This window comes from Acanthochromis polyacanthus, chromosome 1 (assembly GCF_021347895.1).
Source record: "Acanthochromis polyacanthus isolate Apoly-LR-REF ecotype Palm Island chromosome 1, KAUST_Apoly_ChrSc, whole genome shotgun sequence".
In the NCBI taxonomy this organism is placed as follows: domain Eukaryota; kingdom Metazoa; phylum Chordata; class Actinopteri; family Pomacentridae; genus Acanthochromis; species Acanthochromis polyacanthus.
Genome location: NC_067113.1, coordinates 35,541,176 through 35,564,382, shown reverse-complemented (window position 1 = coordinate 35,564,382; position 23,207 = coordinate 35,541,176). Strand labels below are relative to the sequence as shown.

At 43.1% G+C, this 23,207-nt stretch overlaps 1 protein-coding gene and 1 non-coding gene across 2 annotated transcripts; both read left to right on the top strand.

Moving 5' to 3' along the window:
* The first annotated feature begins 100 nt into the window (after positions 1–100).
* Positions 101–23,166, top strand: baz1a (bromodomain adjacent to zinc finger domain, 1A). The gene is made up of 31 exons (XM_022197873.2): positions 101–357; positions 1,787–1,984; positions 2,203–2,341; positions 4,535–4,813; positions 4,888–5,049; positions 5,293–5,394; positions 6,221–6,308; positions 6,390–6,509; positions 7,558–7,800; positions 7,939–8,034; positions 8,987–9,125; positions 9,794–9,925; positions 10,177–10,497; positions 10,915–11,080; positions 11,921–12,043; positions 12,262–12,338; positions 12,439–12,548; positions 13,786–14,012; positions 14,094–14,314; positions 14,811–14,941; positions 15,022–15,155; positions 15,261–15,400; positions 15,599–15,670; positions 15,857–15,939; positions 16,106–16,270; positions 16,950–17,161; positions 17,238–17,336; positions 17,409–17,572; positions 17,968–18,164; positions 18,772–18,859; positions 20,718–23,166. The coding sequence occupies exons 3-31, from the start codon at positions 2,229–2,231 to the stop codon at positions 20,891–20,893; spliced, it is 4,380 nt and encodes a 1,459-aa protein (XP_022053565.2). The 5' UTR covers positions 101–357; positions 1,787–1,984; positions 2,203–2,228; the 3' UTR covers positions 20,894–23,166.
* LOC127537284 (small nucleolar RNA SNORD53/SNORD92) lies at positions 19,309–19,394 on the top strand. The gene has a single exon (XR_007946879.1). It is a non-coding gene; the product is annotated as a small nucleolar RNA SNORD53/SNORD92 (small nucleolar RNA).
* Positions 23,167–23,207: the final 41 nt, after the last annotated feature.

Sequence of the window (23,207 nt, the reverse complement as noted above, 5' to 3'; positions counted from 1 at the left end):
TATATATTGTTATATTATATATTGTTAATTATTTCTATTCTTTTATATTTTTTATTTATTTTTCTTTTAAAAATGTATTTCCTGTGGTCTTTTCCCTTCTAACTGCCGGCTGACTCACTTCCTTTCTGATGACGCATCACTCCCGCTGTCACGCACGGTGCGTCATCACCGCCTCCTCTCGTGAGCTCCTCGGGTCCGCTCGGGGCCGCTCACTTCTGTGACGTCATAGCAGTTCCGCGGGACCGGTTGCAGGACAACCATTGGCTGGCGGCGGAGGAGCGGCAGGACTGAGGACCAATGAGCGCCGCGGAGGACATAGAGGCTTCGCTCACTCGTGTGGCGCGTTCAGGGAACAGGGTAAAGTTTCTGCTTAAAATTCCACTTTAATGAGCCAAAATCTGTTTTATTTACGTTTAATCTGTTGTTGTTGTTTGTATTTTGATGTATTTTGTTTTTGAATTGTTTTGAATTTCAAGATTTTGTTAATACTAGTTTGTTTTGAACAATGGTTTGTAATTTTATTATTATTATTATTATTGTTATAATTTCTATTCCTGGTACAATTTGGTTTCAGAGAACACAGGACCAGCTTTTAGAATAAATTATTGGTTGGAAAAAAACTAAATTACAACAATTTGAAACCTCATTTAAGACACATTTCATTGCTGCAGCTCATTAAATGTTCAAAAAGTCATTTAGAAAAAAAATAATTGTTTCTTCTTAAAAAATGATTCAGCTCTAAAACAGGAGAACTTTTAGTTTAATGAGTTTCTTAACTCCAGTATTAATTTATATATAATCTATTATGGTTAAATTAATCAGACAAATGTATAACACTGTTGGTGTTTACACTTCAGATTTAATTTAGTCTGGTAAGTGTAACTCAAACTTTGCTGAAATATAATGAGAACATAGAAAAATAATATTTAAATTAGCTGGATGAATTTGTATAATATATAATTGTGTGGAATGAAAAGATAATTATTTGTGTAAGTCAGGTAATGAAAGCAATATTATTAATAACAATAACTGCATATTACTGTTGTTAATGTTTAAAAATCAATAAAATCTCTTAAAATAATCAATCAACATCTACACAAGGCTGGTAAATTTATAGGAATTAACTGATGACTGAGAATCGACACAATCCTAACAGGTGTTTCAAAATATATGTTATAAGATATAAATATTTACTGTCATATTTTTGTACAATGCTAAAAAACAGGACATGTAATTATTAAAACATATCCAGTTAACTGATCAAATATCCAATTGTTGTCAAAAAATATAAATACTATTTTAGAAATATAAAAAAATCCCCCCCCCCCAAAAAAAGAATAAAGATTATATACACAATATGTAAACATCATGTATGATAAAGTAAAGTTTAATCTTAATATGTGAGCTTGTTGGGTTAATTTATATTGTGTATAACGTTTTAGGATATTTTATGTAATAAATCTTATTTCTTTTTCATTTTTGTTTTAAGTGCGTTTATATAACCAACTGAACATATCAAATATGCAGCTGTCAAAAAAACATGCTCAACAAAGATAAAAACACAAAAATGCAGTTCTCAAAAAATAAACATTATAAACACATCAAAATATTCGTAGAAAAAAGAAATAAAGATAAGAAAGGTTTAAATCTCAATGTGTAAGCTTATTATATAAAGTCTGAGGATTTTTATGTAATAAATCTCTTATCTGTGATGTTTAAAATGTGTTTATGCAAACTCACGGCGCCTTCACGGAGCGCGGGGCTGAAATTTCCGAGCTCTCCGCAGGTCCGTGAAGCGGAGTAAAACTTGGTCAACAAGCCGCCGGAGAGGCGCTCTGATCCCGGGACCAGCTCTCAGTTCGGACGGTGGATTATTGCTCCATCGGAACACAACTCGGTGCGGACGGTCAGAAAGCGCTCGGTGCTGTAGGCTGCTGGGTGTCTGCGGCTCCGGGCAGAGAGGGAGACTTTTTCCGAGGCAGAGGTGAGTCTAGCGGCTCGGAGCACATTTCCATGTGGGCAGATTAACAGCGCGTCTAACAAAAGACCCGCTCCGAGCCGCCGCTAACCGAACCCAGGACCCCCGCTGGGCTCAGCCCGGAGCTCCGGGTTCACTCTGGGACTCACTTTAATGTGTTTGGCCGGAGTTGTGCTGTGATATTCGGTGTTTGTGACTCGGTTTCCCTCCTCTTTTTTTCAAAGTGCGGCCGGTGAAGCGGAGCTCCGAGATGCCGCTTCTCCACAGAAAAGCCTTCATCCGGCAGAAACCGCCGTCGGACCTGCGACCGGACGAGGAGGTTTTCCTCTGCAAGATCACGCACGAAATCTTCCGGACCTACGAGTGAGTATCCGCCGGCTCCCCGGGCTCACCTGTGGGCTGCTGGGTCCGGGGTGAGTGACAGTTGGTCGGCTGGCAAACTTCCAGACAAGATAAACAAAAGCCAAGTTGACCCGGAGTGGAAATAAGAACCTGTTTCGATCCGAACCGGGCTAAAAGTCGGTTAAAAGTGGGCTGGAGACGGGTTAGAGCGGGTAGCAGGTGCTGGACCGGACGGCCCGGGTCAGGGCAGGTGTAACGGAGGCTAAGTTAACGAGCTAACCGAGCTAAAGCGGGTTAGCGGCGGTTAGCCCGGGTAGCTAACAGAAGCTGTCAGCGACGGTTAGCTGCTAGTTTTAGCCGTTAGCTTCGAGGCCCGCTGACAGTTGGAGCGGAGCCGGTCCGGACCGTTAAACCGGGACTGTTAAAGGGCACTTACACCGGTTTTAACGGCTCCGGGAGGCATCAGCGGAGTTCCTGACTCTGGAGACTAAGTAAAATGAGAATATTCTGACTCAAAGTGTTACTGTTTTGGTTTTGCCTTCAAATGGAGTCAAATGCTGACCTTAAGGTCGGAACCGGGACCTCAGACAGAAAATACAGACCGGATTCAACCGGTTTTTACCGTCAGAACTGCTCATCCGGTTCATTTAACCTGAACATCCAGGTAGATGCTGTGTTTACATGTTATCCCCAAAATGATTCATCTGCTTCACAATTCAGGCCTAAAAACTACAACAGAAGTGAATATTTAATGTTTAATATCAGTTAAATCTGTAGTATTTATAAGTTCTATCATCTCTCAACAACTTTACTATTTCTGAGGTGACGAACAATCAAAAGCAAAACCTTTAGAAAGACTGTGCTGGAAATGCAGGCTCTGAAGTAGAAACTCAAAGTAGAAACAAAAGTGAATCTACCTGTGAATGAAACTAAGCTGAGTCCAGCTGGGATTCCCAGTCAGTCTGCCTGATAAACATGGTTCTAAACTGAGCTGAGAACAGCAGAAGTTTATCAGATCTGGACCTACAGACTGGGTCTATCTATGTCTGCATCATGGCTCCACATGGAGGAGAACTGAAGACAGGAAGTGAAAAATCTGACTGAGAGACTTGACAAAGATGGAAAAAGATCCAGGAAGATCAGTGAGAAACTGAAAACCAGAGAAGCACAGAGTCAGCACTAATCAGGAGGTCTAGAAGGAGTCATAGCACCACTAATCAGGAGGTCTAGAAGGGTCATAGTTCCACTAATCAGGAGGTCTAGAAGGGTCATAGTTCCACTAATCAGGAGGTCTAGAAGGAGTCATAGTTCCACTAATCAGGAGGTCTAGAAGGGTCATAGTTCCACTAATCAGGAGGTCTAGAAGGAGTCATAGTTCCACTAATCAGGAGGTCTAGAAGGAGTCATAGTTCCACTAATCAGAGCTCCTAAAATGACTCCACAGACAGTGAACTACTTTCTCCATCCAGCTGTAAAAACAGACCTCAACTGACCTCCATCAAAGAGAAGAAACACTGAGGAGGATTTAATGAAAGTTGGACTCACTGTTGTTGCTCTGAGTTCCTACTTGAGAGCCTGAATTTTTAATTTCGTAAATCTGAACTGTTAGTTTTTAATCTAACGTCAGAGAAAATCCTCTGGTGTTTAACTCAAAAGTACTCAGACAGGATGTACTCACTTCTCATACACTTTAGAGTTAATTTAAATTTGACCAACAGGTTTGTTTTACCTGGAAATGACATAAAACAAAGGTTAAAGATAAATTTTAATCTATGTTTTTATAAAAACACAGTGCTCAGAATTATTTGTGTTCTTCAAAATGTATGTGGCTTTTTCATAAAATGCAGCTTTGGTAGCATTGAAATTGTTTTCTGCTCTGTTCCCAGTGTTTTACAGAAAATAAATCAGTTTTATTACCAAGTAGGTTTTCAGAGAATTCATTGAAGTTTCAGTTAACATCAGAGCAAATACTCTACTGTTCAAGTTAGAAGTAATCTGATTACTGACACAGTAGGTGCACAGGGGTGTACTTACTTCTGTTGTTGTGAATTTAAATTTGACCAACAGGTTTCTTTTGGCTGGAAATGACAAAAACAAGTCACAACAGGCGTTAAATTATCTGTTTGAACGACACTATAGAGTCTCAGAATGAGGAGATTTTCACAGAATTCACTGAAGCTGTGGAAACACATTTTGATTTCTCCTCCTCCTCAGTGAGTTCTTTGAGAGGACCATCCTGTGCAACAGTCTGGTGTGGAGCTGTGCTCTGACGGGTCGGGCCGGTCTCACCTACCTGGAGGCGGTGGACAGCGAGCGTCGGGCCAAGCAGAACCTTCAGAGCTTCCCTCAGAGCCTGGTGGTGCCGCTGCTCCACCTGGCCGCTCTGAGCCGCCGCTGCCGCCTCACCGAGCTGTGCGAGGACGTCTACGCCTTCGTCAAGGACCGCTTCTTCCCCGGGGAGACGGTGGATGTCAGCGGACGCAACGGGGCCAGGTACCTGTGGTTACCATGGAAACCAGTTATGTAACAGGTGAAAACAGGTGATCTGATGTCTGTGTGTGTGTCAGATATGTGTGTGAGGTCCTGCAGGTTCACTCTCCTCAGTCCAGCGCTAACGGAACGCCGGCCGCTAACGGCCACGCCAAACAAACCGACGGTGACACCATCGTCATCAGCGACAGCGACGACGAGACCAACGCCTTCCAGAGTCCAACGCCACAAATCAACGGGTCAGTAGGGCATAGGGGGCAAATGCAGGGGCATTTACACCAGGGTAGTCATTTAATACGGAGTATTGGAGGGTAAATATAATACCACTCAGACTACAGTTAAAGCAGAGAGCATTGTGGGAGTTTAGCAGCAACGGGCACCATGACAAAGACTTAGGTGGAGGTTAATGAGCTGAACCAGCGCTAATGTGTTTATGACAAACTGGGATCATCTTAATACTGAGTTCATCTGTGTGTCTGCAGGAAGAAGAAGAAACCTCTGAGTCCGTCGGTGTTTAAATACACCGTGAGGATGATGAAGGACCAACACAGTGAACCGTTTACTGTCAAAGCCAATCAGATCAGGTGAGGAGTTTGACCTGTCTGACCTCAAACAAACCTTCCAGAAACATTATGGTCCTCAGAGTCGTACATCCAGCTGGTGTTAGTGTGGAGCTCATTCAGCTGTAACGGTTCAGAGGTGGTGTTCTGCATTCCTTGGTTGTAACCAGTGGTTAGCTCAGTTCCTGTTGCCTTTCGATCATCTCCAATCATTCTGCCCATTCTCTGACCTCTCACTGAGTATTTACTCTATTTTAGGACCTTTCTCTGTAAACCCTAGAGATGGTTTGGGGTCATCCAGACACTTCCATGTTTTCCATAAAACTCCCACTTTTATCCATGTGCTAACATAACAGCACAAGGGTTTTCTGATCATCAATGAGCCTTTCAGCACCATTAGCTAACACAATGTAGCATTAGAACACAGGAAATGTTCCTCTGTACCCCTATGGAGATATTCCATTAAAAATCAGCTGTTTACAGCTACAATAGTCATTTACCACATTAAAAATGTCTACACTGGATTTATCGTTCATTTAATGGGATCTTTACTTAAAAAACTGCCTTTCTTTCAAAAATGAGGACCTTTCTAAGTGACCCTAAACTGTTGAACAGTCGTGTAAATATTGCAGAATCTCTTCATAGATTCTCTCCTCAGAACCAGCATCTGTTTAATGCTCTGTTTGTTTTTCTGACTCATAAACAGTCAGTGTGGTCTGAACTTTTTGGTCACACACAGATGATTTATCTGAACAATAAAACTTATTTTCCAGATTTGAACATGATGAGCCGATGTTTAGCTTCTGTGCTAAAGTTTCAGTTTTTCTGATGAACTTTTTTTTTTTTCCAGTCGTAGGAAAACGACTCTGTCCAGAGAGAGACTGAAGCTGCTGTTTAAGCAGCACTGTGAGCCTCACAACGGGACCATCGTCATCAAGGTGAGATCAGCATCACTTCCTGAGTGACTGATACCTGCCCCACAGGTGGGTCTGACTCACCTGTATCCTTCTGTCTGGCAGCCCTCCACCGTGGTGAAGTACCGACTCTCTGAACAGACTTTCTCTCAGTTCTTCCCCGATGAGCCTCCGCTGTTCCCCTTCAGCCCCCCCTCTAAAGGTGGGCGGGGCTCACCTGGACAGGTAGGACCTCACTGTGTAATGACAGGAAACATGTGAGACATGGTAACCACAACTCCTAATGTTTACTTTGGTTTAGGGAAAAAAACATCATTCTGAAAATGTTCACATTTAAGGATTTATTTTTGTTGTCACAAAACATTATGAACAATCAGAAATGTGTTAAGAAAAATAAGTTCAGTTTCATCAACATTCATCCTCAGTTTATCATTTCCACATTACAGCTTCCAGATCAGAGTGTCTACAAAGGAACACAACATTTAGTCACCAGGAACTGAACAGTGTAGCATTTTACTTAAAAAAAAAAAAAAAGGACAAAAAAAAGGACAAAATCAAGACAAAATATTACAAAAATGAGACAGAAAATGACAAAAACATGAGACAAACGACAAAAAATGAAAGACACAAAAGGTTACAAAGCAACAGAAACAAGGAAAAAAATTACAAAATCATGAATCAAAATGACACAAATGATGCACAAGACAAAAAATAAAGCAAAAAAAGAAATGACAAAAATAAGACGAACAACACAAGCGAGACAAAAAAGAAACACGACAAAATACATATGAAAAAAGAGACACAAAAGAACAATCTAATATTTTACTTTCTGATCCAAACAACTTGTCATGGTCTAGAAATGAGTTTAAATTTATAGTTTTACTAATTTACAATCTGCAGTTAATGTCTTCTCTGTAATTTTTACACTCTGAGGGCCGGATTGGACCCTCTGGAGGACCACTTTTGGACCACGGGCCTCATGTTGGACACCCCTGGTTTACTAGCATAAAAATGTTAAGGAAACTGATGATTTGAGATGCAGGAAGTCGTATTTATTTGTGTGTAAAATGACAGATGAGAGCTTCAAACAGCTTCACTCCAGCCGTCTTCTCTTTGTCTGAAGGATTTACGTTTACAGCTGCTGCACTTTATTCATGCTTCCTTCAGAACTCGTCTTTCCAGTTTCAGCTGCTTCATAAATAAACCTTAAACCACGCTAGGAGAGTTTCTGCGGCCGTTCTCGGATCAGTTTAACCTTCTGTGATGTTTCCAGGCCAACTCGTCGCTGCTGAGGGCGGCTGAGGAGAAGCTGAAGCTGCTGCACCAGAGGGAGGAGATGGCGATGGGCGCCCAGGACCGAGCTCGGCTGAAGAGGGAGAAGGAGGAGGCGCAGGAGGCCAAGAGGAGGGAGAAGGAGGACCGGGAGAAGATGAAGGAGGAGCAGAGGAGGAGGTTCGAGGTGGAGAAGCAGAGGAGGAGGGAGGAGAAGGAGCAGAGGAAGCTGGAGAAGGAGAGGGTGAGTCCACATTTATTCAGAAAGCGCATTTAAAACAACAGGAGAGGAACCAAAGGAAAAAAACAAACAACAACCAAACGACAAAGCCGAAGAAATGATAAGAAATAAAAACAAGACTTTAATGGATCTGATTTACAGGAACGAGAGAAACTAAAGGAGGAGAAGAAGAAATACGCTGAACGGCTGAAGCTGTGGAACAAACCCAGAGAGGACATGGAGTGTGAAGACCTGAAGGTCAGTGAACGCACCACCAACCGCTGTAATATGATGATTAGAACTGACAAACTAAATCAGAACGTTTTCTATAAAAACATGACAGAATGTCTACACTAAAGCTAAAGACTTGATCACGTCAGCAGTAAGGAGGAGTCAGGAAACGATTTACTATAAAGAAGCAGACAGGAAGTGGTGGCTGTGGTTTGGACTGAAGCCTCTAAAAAACACAATCTCATTTCTGTTTGTGACGAAATCTGAAAGTATCAGATTGGTGTCTGAATGGCAACATTTCTGCAGAAGTTAGTGTCAAACCGAGGAACATTTCAGCTTCAACACAAGACCGAACCAATAAAATCAGCAAACAGAAGTGATTTAGACACATTTTAGTTCCAATATTAGACTAAAAACATCCGACAGCAGAAGGCAGAGTTTTAAAATCACAAAACACCGACTTCATTCTCTTTTACTCCACAGTTTAACATCTGTTTACAAACTGAAATGGATGGATGGATTGATTAAAGAACGATAAACTATAGATGATGGTAAACCACTTCCTGAAGCTCTCAGATTTGCGTTCAGTCTCTGCCTGAAGCTGCTGCTGTGGATCACCTTCAGGGTGTGTGGGGCTGGTCATCAGAGAATTCTGTGGAAATCTAGTTTTCATACGATGAAGACAGACTTAGGGACAGATCAGTTTGATGTGACTCTGATAATTAATCTGCTCTGGGGTTGAAGTTCAGTTTGTCGCTTCCAGCTGTTGAGGAGTTTTTCCTCTGAGTTAATTAAACATCTGCAGCAGGATTCATCTTTAAACCGGACTAGAACCACCAGCTGTTCTGCTGATGTCCACATTCAGTCCAGATGACTTTTGGGTCGGACTGCTGTGATGAGGATAAGTTACAGAAGTTATTGGTTTGATTAAAGTAGAAATATCTCCTGAACCTCCATCTTTGTGTCTTGGTTCCACCAGGAGCTGCCCAGTCCGGTTCCGGTGAGAACCCGTCTTCCTGCAGAGCTCTTTGGAGAAGCTCTGATGGTTCTGGAATTCCTGAGGGCCTTTGGCGAGGCCTTTGACCTGAAGGACGAGTTCCCCGACGGCGTCTCTCTGGGTGAGAACGTTTACACCAACAGTTCTGGACGCCGTGGTTCTGTACATGGTTCTGAGGCTGCGGTTCTGTTGAGTTGATGGATGTAGTGGAGGTTCTAGAGGTTCTAGTTTTTTTGTTTTGTTTTTTTTTTTACTAAATTCAACAAGACTGCAGAGGTGTGTTTGATCTTTGACAGATTCTGGGTTTCAGCTGGTTCTGCAGGTTCTCTGTGTTCTTACAGAGGTTCTATAGATTTTTAATAAATATTCTTTAGGTCCTACTGGTTCTAAAAAGTGTAAAACGTTTAGATGGTTGTGATTCTGATAAATGTTCATGTTCCAAACGTTTTATTTCTGAAACGGGACTCAGAAGATGTGATCCTGACGGAAGTTCTACCAGGTTCTGGAGCTTCATTATGTTTTGGTATTTTTAGTAATAATCTCCTCTGTGAAGGTTCTGTTGGTTCTAAAAGATGTTCTCCTTCTCAGCAGAACATCTACAGATTAGACAGATGGTTCTAACTCATGCTGTGTTGGATGCTTTTTCTAGATAGAGGTTCTGTAGGTTCTAACGTGAGTTGCTCTTCTGACAGTTATTCTGAAGGTTCTCACAGATCCGAAGAATGCTTTCTCTCTACTAAGGTTGTTGTGCAGATGTTGTGTTTGCTCTAACAGATGTTCTCTCCACAGAGGTTCTGGAGGAGGCTCTGGTGGGTTCTGACCCTGAAGGTCCTCTGTGTGAGCTGCTGTTCTTCTTCCTGTCGGCCATTTTTCAGGCTCTGGACGAGGAGCAGGAGGAGCTGGCTAAGGAGCAGGCTGAAGGTAACACAACACACAACACACAAACACAAACACACAACCTGCTGTTGGTTCTGTCATCAGTTTGTTTCCTGTGAGACCAGAACTCACAGAACCAAGAACTTTATGTGTGAAGTTCTCCTGATGTAATGTTGGAGCTGAACACCAGGGGGTGCTGGACATCATATGAACAAGAACATGCTGTGTCTAACATGTTGTCTGTAACGTGTTGTGTGTATCTAACGTGTTGTATTTAACGTGTTGTGTCCGTGCAGACCTGTCGGAGGCTCTGGAGGATGATTCTGAGGAGACCCGTTCTGCTCTGAGCGCCGTTGCCTCCCTGGCGGCCGCCTGGCCTCAGCTCCACCAGGGCTGCAGCCTGAAGCAGCTGGACCTGGACAGCTGCACGCTGTCAGAGATCCTCCGGCTGCACATCCTGGCGTCCGGCGCCGACTGTAACCACGGCAACGCCAAGCTGCGCTACCAGAAGCAGGGCGGGTTCACGCTGATGGACGACCCGTGTGTGGAGCTGCGATTGGCCGAGCCGGCGCTGCTGAAGAGGCTGTCGTACACGGCGGTGTATGACCTCACACCAGGTGACCAATCAGATACCGTCACCAATCAATACTGATCAGATACTGATTGATCTGTATGCAGGATTAATAGTATTATTGATCACTCTGCTGCAGTTAAACTGGATCAACTAGAAACACTAAAAACATGACTGCATTCTAAACTCTGTCTGGTCCTCTTCTGGACCGGTTCTGTCTCCAAGGAGATGGAGAACTAAACACATGTTCTCTTTTTTAATAGGCGGTACCGTGTAAGTTCTAACCTCAGGACTCAAAGTTCAGTTTGAGCAGATTAAAATGATCTGAAGCTCAGTTACATATTTTACTGCCTGGTTCCCTTTTCACAGCTCCAGACTGTTGGTTGGTGTAGATTAGTGCTTATAGAGGAGAGGCTCTGGTGTGTATTGATGATATTGATCAGTATTGATTGTGTATTTGTAGGGGAGAAGCTGAGGATCCTTCAGGCTCTGGTGGGGAAGCTGCTGACGCTGGCGTCCAGCAGAGATCTGATTGAAGACAGCGTGGAGGAACAACGAGCTGCCAGACAGGAACTGAGAGAAATCAGAGCTGAACAACACCGCAGGGAGAGAGAGGAGGCTGCACACAGGTATACAGGTGTACTCACTCTGGTATACTCACAGGTGTACACACAGTATACCTACAGGTGTATACACACAGGTATACGCACAGAGGTATACTCACTGTGTACACACACAGGTATACACACAGAGGTATACTCACTGTGTACACACACAGGTATACACACAGAGGTATACTCACTGTGTACACACACAGGTATACACACAGAGGTATACTCACTGTGTACACACACAGGTATACACACAGAGGTATACTCACTGTGTACACACACAGGTATACACACAGAGGTATACTCACTGTGTACACACACAGGTATACGCACAGAGGTATACTCACTGTGTACACACACAGGTATACGCACAGAGGTATACTCACTGTGTACACACACAGGTATACACACAGAGGTATACTCACTGTGTACACACACAGGTATACACACAGAGGTATACTCGCTGTGTACACACACAGGTATACACACAGAGGTATACTCACTGTGTACACACACAGGTATACACACAGAGGTCTACACTCAGGTGTATACACACTGTGTACATGCAGATGTATACAGAGGTATACACACTGATATACAGGTGTACACACAGTATACACACAGGTGCACAGGCAGTGTACCTTCAGGTGTATACAGACAGTATACACACAAAGGTATACATACTGTGTACACACACAGGTGTACAGCAGTGTCCCTACAGGTGTATACAAACCGTATACATACAGGTGGACACAAGAACACACAGGTATACACACAGTAACACTCCTCATATAAACACATTTACACACAGTATTGACACACTCGGTCATTATTTACGTTTTAAACTGAATCTTTCAGGGTTCGTCTCCGTAAGGAGGAGAAGCTGAGGGAGCAGGAGCAGAGGATGAGGGAGAAGGAGGAGAAACTGAAGGAGCAGGAGGAGAAGCTGAAGGAGGAGAAAGGAGGAGTCCAGACCAACGGGTAGGAAATGAATGTTTGTCTCCTCAGATCAGAGTTAATTCATTTGATCCGTTGTGCTCAGTTTGATCAACAGTTTGTTTCATTAATCAGATTTTACATTCACTTCTTTTCAGCATTTTCTGCTCATACAAGTTGTGTTGTTGATTATTTATTGTTTTTTAAACCTGAGATGAGAGAATTCTTTGAGATATTTACCTTCTGTATTTGCTCCGTTACAGTCAGACTCCTGCAGGACGTCACACTGAGGATGACGAGGGTCAGAACTCTTCTTCCAACAGCCAGAAGATGATGAAAGGTAAAAACAAGGAAAGACCTCAGAGCTGATGTGAGTCCTGCAGCGGGTCACTGGATGTGTAGTGGGACTATAAACTGTGTTCCTGTTGATTCTCTTCCAGCTAAGATGAACCAGAAAGACAAACAGCAGCAGACGCCTCCAGACTCCAAAGCTCCATCCTGTCCTCCAACCAGCCTGACAGCAGAGGAGCTGGAGAAGGAGCAGGAGAAGGTCAGAACAGAACCACTGTTCCTTCATTAGACCTCAGGATGTGGAGGGTAGAGGACGGTGAAACTGCTCTGATCTGACTCTGATGAGAACGTTTCTTCCTCTGTGTTTTCACAACTCTGACCAACCACCTACCAACCTGCAGATATGAGCCTTAAAGTTCACCTGAATGACCTTTTAAAGTTTCCTCCAGCTTTAGATAGAATTCATCTAAAGTTTTTTGAAAATGACTTAAAAATTTGTTCCAAATGACATCAAAGCCCCACAAAAGATTGTTCAAAATTACTTTTAAAGGCTTGAAATGTCTAAAATTACTCAGTATTGTTCCAAATGCCATTTAAAGCATCCAAAATTACTGCTTTTGATAACTCAAAAACTGCCCAGAATTACATAAAAACTTCTTCAAAATGACACAATAATAATCCAAACGTGTCCAAAACTAGTCCAAGTTTACAAAGAATGTGCTTTTCTCCAGCTTTAGATAACATTGATCTAATTTTTTTAAATGACTCTAAAACTTGATCCAAATGACACAAATATTGTCCAAAATTATTCAAATTAATTAAAAAAGGCTGTAAATCTGTTTAGAAGTACTCGGTATTCTTCAAAATGTCATTAAATCGTCCAAAATTACTTAAACTTCTTCAAAATGTCACAATAATTGCCCCAAATGTTTCCAGAATGATCCAAGTTTACCCAGAATGCATTTTTTTTCTTTGGTCAGTTATCAGAAAACAGAAGGAGACTGTTTGATCTGTTGAAACGCCTTCATTCCTCCACAAACTAAAGTCTGAGCACAGACTTGTGCTGTACATTCTTTTAAACTGAATTACTAGTTTTCTAACAGTATTTTGACTTTTTTTCCCGCATAAACTGATTTGTTACCAAACGTAGGGCAGATTGTTCTCAAACAGCTGCGTCTTTAGTGCGTTCTGCAGATGCTCATCTATCTATTTACAAGATTTATGAAGAAAATAAGTTCATTTTGAACCATATTATGCCTCAGTTTATCATTTACAGTTTACAGATCAGTGTCTACAAATTTAAAACAGCAGTTTGTGTTTGTTGAAAAATTGCAGATGACGTCTTTAATGTCTGTAATTTTTAAGCTTTGCAAATTGTCCTGCAGGCCGGTTTTGGCCTTTACGTTTGACACCCCTGATCTAACAGAGCCCTGACTGTCCGGACCTCCTTTCTTGTCAGATATAAACACGGTTCTGATGTTCTGGTTCCTCTGCAGGTCCGGGAGCTCCAGGAGCGGATCCAGAAGGCGGCGGCCTGCACCTACCTGCTCCCTCTGGGCCGAGACCGGCTGTACCGCCGCTACTGGCTCCTCCCATCGGCCTCTGCTCTGTTCGTGGAGGACGAATGCTTCGGCCTGACGGAGGACATGCTGCAGCCGCGACCCAAACCTGCACAGGACGCCAAGACAGAGGACGAGGACGTGGTGGAGGTGAAGGAGGACAGGTGAGTCTTAGAGGAGGCGCTTTATAACGAGGAGGAAGCAGGTAAAGAGGCGGAGCGTTCTAATTACCTCTGACCTGACAGGGTCGGCTCAAGCCCCGCCCCCCTCCACACCTGCAGCCCACCTGTGGACCGCCCCAACCAGTGGTCCTTCTACAGCTCAGTGGAGGAGGTGGATCAGCTGATCGAGGCTCTGAACCCTCGAGGTCACAGAGAAAGTGGCCTGAAGGAGGCGCTGCTGCAAGAGAGAGACCGACTGCAGCAGCTGCTGCAGAACTGCGACGCCAGCAAGTACAGACACACAGGTACGTACACAGGTAAATATAGGAGTAAACAACCAGGTAAATACACAGGTGAATATAGGAGTAAACACAAGTAAATACACAGGTGAATATAGGTAAAAATACAGCAAAAACAAACAGGTAAATAGACAGGTGAATATAAGTAATTACTCAGGTAAATGTAGGAGTAAAGAAACGGGTGAATACAAGTAAAAATACAGGTAAATACAGATAACTGTATAAGTAAACTTCCAGGTAAATATAGAGAAATATACAAGTAAACATGCAGGTAAATGTACGTTTAACAAAGATGAATACACAGATGAAGATGCAGGTAAACACACAACTACACCTACAAATAAACATGCAGAAAATCAGTTAAACGGGTAAGTAGGCAGGTAATTCACAGGTATATTTTCATTTTAATAACCATGTAAACAAACATTAAAAAAACAGGTAAATATCCTGTGATACTACGACCCGTGACTCACCTGTAAACACACCTGTCCTGTTTGTCCAGGTGAGCTGGAGTCGTTCCGATCTGTCCCAGAATGCACTGCTGCAGCCGAGTCTCTGATGGAGGGGAGGCTGAGAGATCTGCTGCTGGACATCGAGGATCGCATCCACCAGGGAACTCTGGGAACTCTGAAGGTGTGTAGAACCTGCTGATGACTGTAGACAGAAACTTCAGGTAACCTCACACTCACCTGTGTGCGTCTGTCGTCGTTCAGGTGATGGACAGACAGCTGTGGCGCTCGGCGCTGGAGGCAGGAAACTACGAGCTGCTCAGTTCAGACGCTGGAGCGACGAACGGACGGGAGGAGGCCATGGAGGTCGACCCGGCCCACCTGAGAGCCAGAGACAGGTACGCAGACAGGTGGAGGGGAGACCTGCTCACATGGTGCTGCTCGTCCAATCATGGAAATGTGTGTGTTTACATGTGTTGTAAATGTGTGTGTTTGTGTTTCAGGCTACAGGAGCTGAAGTCTGACGGTGGGACCAGCGGTACCGGGACTCCTCAGGCCGTGAGCAGCTCCATACGGATCCTGGCTCAGGCCCTCGGTCACATCGAACACGGCATCGAGAGACGCTTCCTCAAAGCTCCACTGGGTGAGTCTCTGCAGGTCTGGAACAGGATCTGAACTAGTCATGTGACACATCAGAGGTTAAATGAAAGTTTTAGCAGAACATTGGCAGAGTTTGACTGAGAGTCCGAAGCTAAAAGTCATAAAGATACAGGATCAGGTGTGCTGAACAGTTTATATTGTGTTTACTGTATATAAGAACACCTGTCTGATCCTCTTGCAGGTGACGACGACTCAAAGAAAGACCCAAAGTCAAAGAAGAACAAGAAGAAAGACGAGGACCAGGCCAGCGATGGTAGGACCTCTAAAGAATCCTCCAGAAAACAAAGTTTAACCAAAGATAAAATCATCATCAGCAGCAGACCTTTCTTCTGTTTCTATCAGTAGAATCATATTTAGATCTAATCTCAGCATCAGCACAGTTAGATTTATGATCAGCTGGTAACTCCAGACTGTACATGTTCACCTGTGTGTCTGTCAGATGGCAGTGACAGCGGTCGGGCGGTGAAGACGGTGTTGGAGCGATGGAGGGATTCTCTACAGTCGTGTTCCAGCCTCTCTCAGGTCAGAAAAACATTTAATTCATGTTTAGAATCCAGATTCTAAAAGCTCTGCTCTCATTGGCTGTTGGAAATGTCACTCAAAAGTAGGACTGGGCATCGACAGCCGGTTTTAAAGTTCAAATGCAGATGACCTGTCTAACCTTTGTTTTCCTCTGCGATGTGTCCAGGTGTTCGTCCACCTGTCCAGTCTGGAGCGAAGCGTCCTCTGGTCTCGCTCCGTCCTCAACGCTCGCTGTCGCATCTGCAGACGCAAAGGAGACGCCGACAACATGCTGCTGTGTGACGGCTGCGACCGAGGACACCACACTCACTGTCTGAGGCCCCGCCTCAAGGTAAACAGGCCACGCCCACTGCTGTGATGTCTTTAGACCACACCTGCACCTGGAGGTGATGTCTCCAGAAACATCTTTACATTTTTGAACATTTTTTTTTGTGGGAAAAAGCAATGTTAAAAAATGTTTCTTTAAGAACGTTCACAAAAAAGTGAATGTTCTTAAAGAAAATATTAGAAGTTTCACTGATGTATATGGAATCACTTTATATATTTTTAGGATTTATTTGGATGCTTTTTATTCATTTTTTGAAAATATTTACAAGAATTTTCTTGCCAAATTTGGGGGATTTTTTAAATAAATTTTTTAGGGAAACTTTTAGATAATTATTGGAATCATCTTCCTGAAAGTTTGGAAATTTTCAGAAATGTAGGGAATTTTTGCTAAATTTTTGGAATTTTTTCAGACAAGGAAACTGTATTTTTTTTTTTGGTGCCTGTAAATGAAGATAACAGGAGGATTCAACACACCGATGTAACTTTTTTCTGCTTTGATCGAGAAAATGGTTCCAGCTGAGGTTTCAAACATAAACTGAGTCTCATCTGAAGTAATTAAACCCAAAGAACCAGAGTTCCTACAATGAAACTCTTCACTGTCTGCAGTCTTTTATTGTCAAGCAGCTTCAGGAAGTGTCCGTGTTAGCAGCATGCTAACGCTAAGCACCCGTCATGTGTTTCAGTCGGTTCCAGGGGGCGACTGGTTCTGTCCAGAATGTCGACCCAAACAGAGATCCAGTCGCCTCCCGTCCCGTCAGCGCTCCTCCATCGACGAGGAGGAGGAAGAGGAGGAGGATGACGAGTCTGAGGAGGAAGAGGAGGAGTCTGAGGAGGAAGAGGAGGAGTCAGAAGAGGAAGTGGAGTCAGAAGAGGAGGAGGAAGAAGTTACCGTGAGGTGAGTGTGGAAATATTTGTTCAGTCCATCAATGATGAGTCTGAAGCTGAACTTCTTCTAATCTGAATCTCTGCAGCGCCAAGAAGAGTCAGGCTCCACCCCCCAAAGGAAAGAGTCAACAGACCACACCCAAGAACAGCAACACCTCATCTGGGAAACACTCATCAGCATCCAAGTAAGTATCTGCTGATCCTAGTTTAAACTCCTCCGGATCCCAGTTCACTGACTCCGTCCAATCCAATCACAGGTCCTCAGGGAAGAAGACCACGCCCCCCACGGCGTCTGGCAGTAAAGCTCCGCCTCGATCTGGGAGTCGGAACAGCTCCCGTCTGAGTAATGAGATCCTGGCGCCAAACAGCAACGCCAAAACCTCACCTGGTCAGAGCGAATCCCGCAAGAGACCTGCAACAGGTAAACAACCAATCAGGAAACACCTCCAACAGGTAAACAACCAATCAGGAAACACCTCCAACAGGTAAACAACCAATCAGGAAACCCCTCCAACAGGTAAACAACCAATCAGGAAACACCCGCAGATAGGGAACCAGCCAATCAGAAAGCAGTAACTAATCAATCATCAACTTGTCTCATAAAGAAATGAAAAGCTACAAATGCATAAACAGTAATCAACCAATTACTGACTAATTAGTCATCAAGGATCAACCAATCAGCAGCCAGTAGACCAGTCAGAGAAGAACCAATCAGAGCAGTTCACCTGTCAGGTTCATGTGGCCTGAAGTGAAACCAGATGATTCTGATCCTCTTGAGGTGGACCCAGTTACACCAGTATGTGTGCTCCTCCCCAGACGCCGCTCCTCCTCCTAAACCTTCCAGACCCGTCCTCCCCCCGTCCTCCTCCTCGTCCTCGTCCTCGTCGTCCAGCCGGCGGTCCTCTGGGAGGAACCACGGCGTCCACGAGCTGTCGGCCTGTGAGCAGCTGACGGTGGAGCTGGTGAGACACGAGGACAGCTGGCCCTTCATGAAGCTGGTGTCCAGGACACAGGTACAGATATATACATTACTACTGTTCAAAAGTTTGGGCTCATCCAGACAATTCCATGTTTCCCATTAAACTCCCACTTTTATCCATGTGCTAACATAACTGCACAAAGGTTTTCTAACCATCAATGAGCCTTTCAACACCATTAGCTAACACAATGTAGCATTAGAACACAGGAAATGTTCCTCTGTACCCCTATGGAGATATTCCATTAAAAATCAGCTGTTTACAGCTACAATAGTCATTTACCACATTAATTATGTCTACACTGGATTTATCGTTCATTTAATGTTATCTTCAATGAAAAAAAAACTGCTTTTCTTTCAACAATGAGGACAGAGACCCCAAACTGTTTAACGGTAGAATAAATGCATGTGAGTGTGTATTTGTGTGTTTATAGGTATGACTATATTATATTTCATATATACATCATCCTTTAATTGCATTTTCTATGAATGATCTTTACTTCTTTGTTGTCTCTTATTGTACAGTAAAGCACTTTGTAGCTCTGGTTTAGAGATGAAGTTTATTATTCTGAGCTGTGAATGAACTGATCTCTGGTCAGACTTGTAGGACAGAATCATCATTAACTCTCTGCTCACCTGTGCAGGTTCCCGACTACTATGACATCATCAAGAAGCCCATCGCTCTGAGCACCATCAGAGAGAAAGTCAACAACTGTGAATATCAGACAGCAGGTGAGAGAAAACAGAAGTCACCTCCCAGCTGCAGGATTTAATCACAATGTCAGACCTGTTTCAGTCTGACTGCAGCAGGTTTTAAATGAAACTACACCAGAGAGGAATCTGGAAAAGATCTCACCTGACCCCCTCACAATCAGCTGCTTTAGTTTCAGCTATAATAACTTCAATAAGTGTTGAAATGTGAGAATATTAGACAATAATGTTGCCACAAAGTGATTCATTTCTAGAAGATGATCTGGTGTCAAATAATCTGACAGAAAAAAACCTCTGAGTTCTGCTAAAAACTGACACCAGATCAGTTTAAATCCATCCAAGTGTCTGTCTAAACACTGAATCTGATTTCTGTTCATTTATGTTCAGTATTATGGGATGTATCGTAGTTTGAAACGCTGCACAAACTCTATATGACCTTTAACATCCGGCTGCTCTGATTGGCTGTCGGGGAGGAGTGATGATGCTGAGAAAAGGTTTCGCTTAACAAGCTGATGATGTCACATGATGTCACAACTTCTCTTGGCTGTCTGACCAATCCGCTGCCAGCTTAGAGAGGCTTTTATCAGAGTTTTACCTTCCGACTGTGAATATTTCCAGAGTTCCAGGTTCTTGAAGTCCATAGAGGTGGTCCAGATTTATCACTTTTTAATGGACTTTTTCCATCATTTCTGAGCCTCAGAACTTCATCAGTCCAGCAGATAGAACCATAACATTTAGGAGGAGAAACACATCTGGGAAAAACTGGGAGTTCTGGGAAAAACTGACAGCAGATCAGGTTAAATCCATCCAGGAGTCACAGAGTAAAAATGCCGAAACGCATTCTACACAGCCATACATACAAAAAATGGTCCAAAATTACACAAATGAGTTAAAAAAAAGTCCAATATGTCAAAGCGCCTTTTTTTTTTTAAAGGTATTTATGGCTGTGTGTATGTTTGTCATTATGCACCAAAAATGACAGACTCCTGGATGGATTTAACCTGATCTGGTGTCAGTTTTCCCCAGAACTCAGAGGTTTCTCCTCCTAAGTGTCATGGTTCTATCTGCTGGACTGATGAAGTTCTGAGGCTCAGAAATGATGGAAAAAGTCCATTAAAAGGTGATAAATCTGGACCCACTTCTATGGACTTCAAGGATCTGGAATGTTCTAAATGAGACTAAACTTAAAGACAGGAAGCAAGAAAGGAGAACGTCCCCTGGAGAAAGTTCTAGAGTTGACCAAGTTCTACTCTCAAAGTTTCCACAGGGGACGTTCTCCTCTATGGACATCAAGTACCTGGAAGTCTCCAGTTCTGAATGTTCTCAGTGAGACTAAACTTTAAGACTGGATGTAGGAACGTCCCCTGTAGAAAGTTCTAGCGTAGACCTACCGACAACTGTAGACAAGTCTACACTTCGGACATTTCAGGTCCTTAAGTCCAAAGATGAGAACATCCCCAGTAGAAAGTTCACGAGTATGCCTACTACTCTAGAACTTCTACGTCCTCAGGAGAAAGTTCTAGAGTAGACTTGCCGACAACTGCACAGTTGTCAGGAAGTGTACTCTAGAACTTTCTACAGGAGACATTCTCCTCTGTGGACTTCAAGGATCAGGAACTGTGGAAATATTCCCAGTATGAAGGTAGAACTCTGATTACTGATAAAGTTACTGGAGATGAAGAACCAGAAGGTTCTGAAAAGGTTCTGTAGGTAGAATTGGTTTATTTTTCATTGAGGGATTCCACTTTTACTTGTTTGGAACCTTTTTGTGAACAGGTGTTTTTTAAGAACCGTCAGGAATACGTGGTTTTGTTTGTGTTTCTGAGATAAAACAAGAGAACAAACTGTGGTGTAACAGGATCTAACCTGTCTCCTGCAGGCGAGTTCATCTCAGACGTGGAGCTCATGTTTTCCAACTGTCTCCAGTATAATCCTCGTCACACCAACGAGGCCAAGGCCGGCCACCGTCTGCAGGAGTTCTTCCACTCGGAGCTCAACCGGCTCGGCCTATCGGAGCGCGGCTCCACCCCGCCCGCCAAACGCTCCCGGCACTGAACCAAACGCACCCTGTGACCTCACCGCCACCGCGCTCTCATTGGTCTATGGGGCAGGAAGAGGGGCCGGAGCAGAACACGATTAGAGGAGGAGCCGGTTTTGGTTAAAGCTCACCTCTCCGCTGAGGCTCCGCCCCCTCTTACCTGCTCACTGGCAGAGCGGTGGCGTGCGACATGTAGCAGACACATTCCTGTGGTGCTGTAGGACGTAGAGACGGTAGATCACACATGTTCCCTTTAACCAGAGGCAAAAACCACTAAAAGACGTTGAGCTTTGCACTGACATCGGGCCGCTAACGTTCGCTCAGGGACACAAACCTTCTTCTTTACGGTGCAGCTGCAGGTTCAGGGCTCAACGTACGGACGTCTGAAATGATTCCGTTTAGTTCAAACATTTAGTTTTCATGTTTGAAAATAAAAACCTGCCACTGTGAGAAAAACACCGACCAGGAAACCTTCTGGAAGCTCAGGTTAAAGTTCTCTGGTGCTTACAGCTGCAGCTCATGACCTTCTTCAGGACGTTTACAGCCCAGAACCACGGCTGTTTGTTGACCCGCCGGATCAAACGTGTTTTTCTACCGTTAGTTTCACTGTTGGCTGTTTTCTGGATTAATCCATTTCCTGTTTGGTTAGAAAACTGTTCACTTTACTGTCATACAGGGGGAAAAAGCTGATAATGTTCACATTTCACGAGCTGAAAACACAGAGTTTAGACTGTTTTACATTCAGAAGGAACTCAGACTGATTATCAAAATAGTTGTCGATTAATTTAAAAGTCAGTCAATTATCCGACATTTCCATCCACCGGGTTGTGGCTCAGGAAGTGAACTTTGGGTTAAATAGTTTAATTCAGATGCTGAACCTGGAACTGGACATTTCACTTTAGTTCCTGTTCTGATTTGTTTTATTTTGAAAGTCATTAAATTCTCCAGGCGTTTAGCAAAATAAAAGTCTGTTTTCATTTAATTTAAATGCTAGAATCCAGTTTGTGAACTAAATTATGTCGGAGTCGCTCGATTTATTTCAGCACCAAAGTGGAAAAAAGGTGTCAAGTTTTCAGTTTGAGTTAGTTTGTAGAAAACAAAATTAAATTCAGGTGAATTTTCTAACTGTACATATTTTCAAGTTGGATTTAGTGAGTAGTTTCCATTTCGGTGTCCACAGAAGCTCCTCCCACTAAACTGGCCCCGCCTCCTGATGTCACAATGAGTCCATGTTTAAAACAAAAGAATGTTGTATCCAAAGAAAAGAGGAAACTGAAGTTTATTCAGAAAAAACTGGAGAACGTTTAATCAGATTGTTGATGTTCAGGAGGCGATTGGTTGAGTTGTGACAAATAATGAAGAAAAAATAGAAACTTTAAGGTCTCAGGACATAAAAACCATCAAATGAAGCGTGAGTTTACCTGGACTGATGACATTTCAAAACTTATCACCTGGAGTCAGGCTGTGGGTTAGCCTATCTTAGCATAAGGACTGGAAACGGAAACCCATCAAAATAAACCTCCAGAAATTCAATTAGAAATTTAGAGATACATACAGTTCAGAACTCCATTAAGACTTTGGCTGTTTTTAGGTTTTCTTCAGTGTATTTTAACGGCACATTCATTCACTGTTGAAGTCCTAGTTCAGTTAAATCTCAACTTTAATGACTTAAAATATGTGTTTTCAGATTTAGTAAGATTTAAACTGTCTGAATATAAAAATATCTGACGTGCTTTCTATTAAACCGCCAGAATTTCTAGTAGAAATACAGAGAAAACAGTTCAGAACTCCATTCAGAATCAGTTTAATTTTGTTTATTTCAGTCTCAGTGATTTATTGATAATCGTCGGTTAATTCATGACAGACTTCAGCTCACAGATACTTCAGCTGCTGAATTTAAACAAATATAAAGCTTAACATCTGTAAAATGACCTTCAAGTTTCATTAAAATTAGACCAGGTGACTTTAAAATCTGTAAATGTTGGACTTCCCCTCTGACAGCCCGAGCTGTGCAGCCTCTGTGGATTTGTAGTTTTTGTATTTTTTGACTACTGCGACTTTTCCTGCTCTAGTTTTGTTTTTGTTCTTCCTCTCTGATGATGATGATGATGTGTGTCGGATGGAGGTGAGCTGTAGACACTACACTCCCCCCGCCTCCCCCGCCTCCCCTCTGCTGTGTATTTATTAGATGAAGCCTCTGGTTGTCTTTATTTATGACGCTAGCTGCTGCCTCCCGACGCTGTTTGTTGTTCTAATGTAAAAATAAATTGACTTTTTATAAGCAACTGGAGCCTCTTCCTCTCCACACTCACTTTATTTACCTGGTTTTAT

Coding starts and splice junctions, on each gene's coding strand:
- baz1a (XM_022197873.2), top strand. CDS start 2,229: ATGCCGCTTCTCCACAGAAAAGCCTTCATCCGGCAGAAACCGCCGTCG. Junction 4,814..4,887: donor AGCGGACGCAACGGGGCCAG/GTACCTGTGGTT, acceptor TGTGTGTGTCAG/ATATGTGTGTGAGGTCCTGC. Junction 9,926..10,176: donor GGCTAAGGAGCAGGCTGAAG/GTAACACAACAC, acceptor GTGTCCGTGCAG/ACCTGTCGGAGGCTCTGGAG.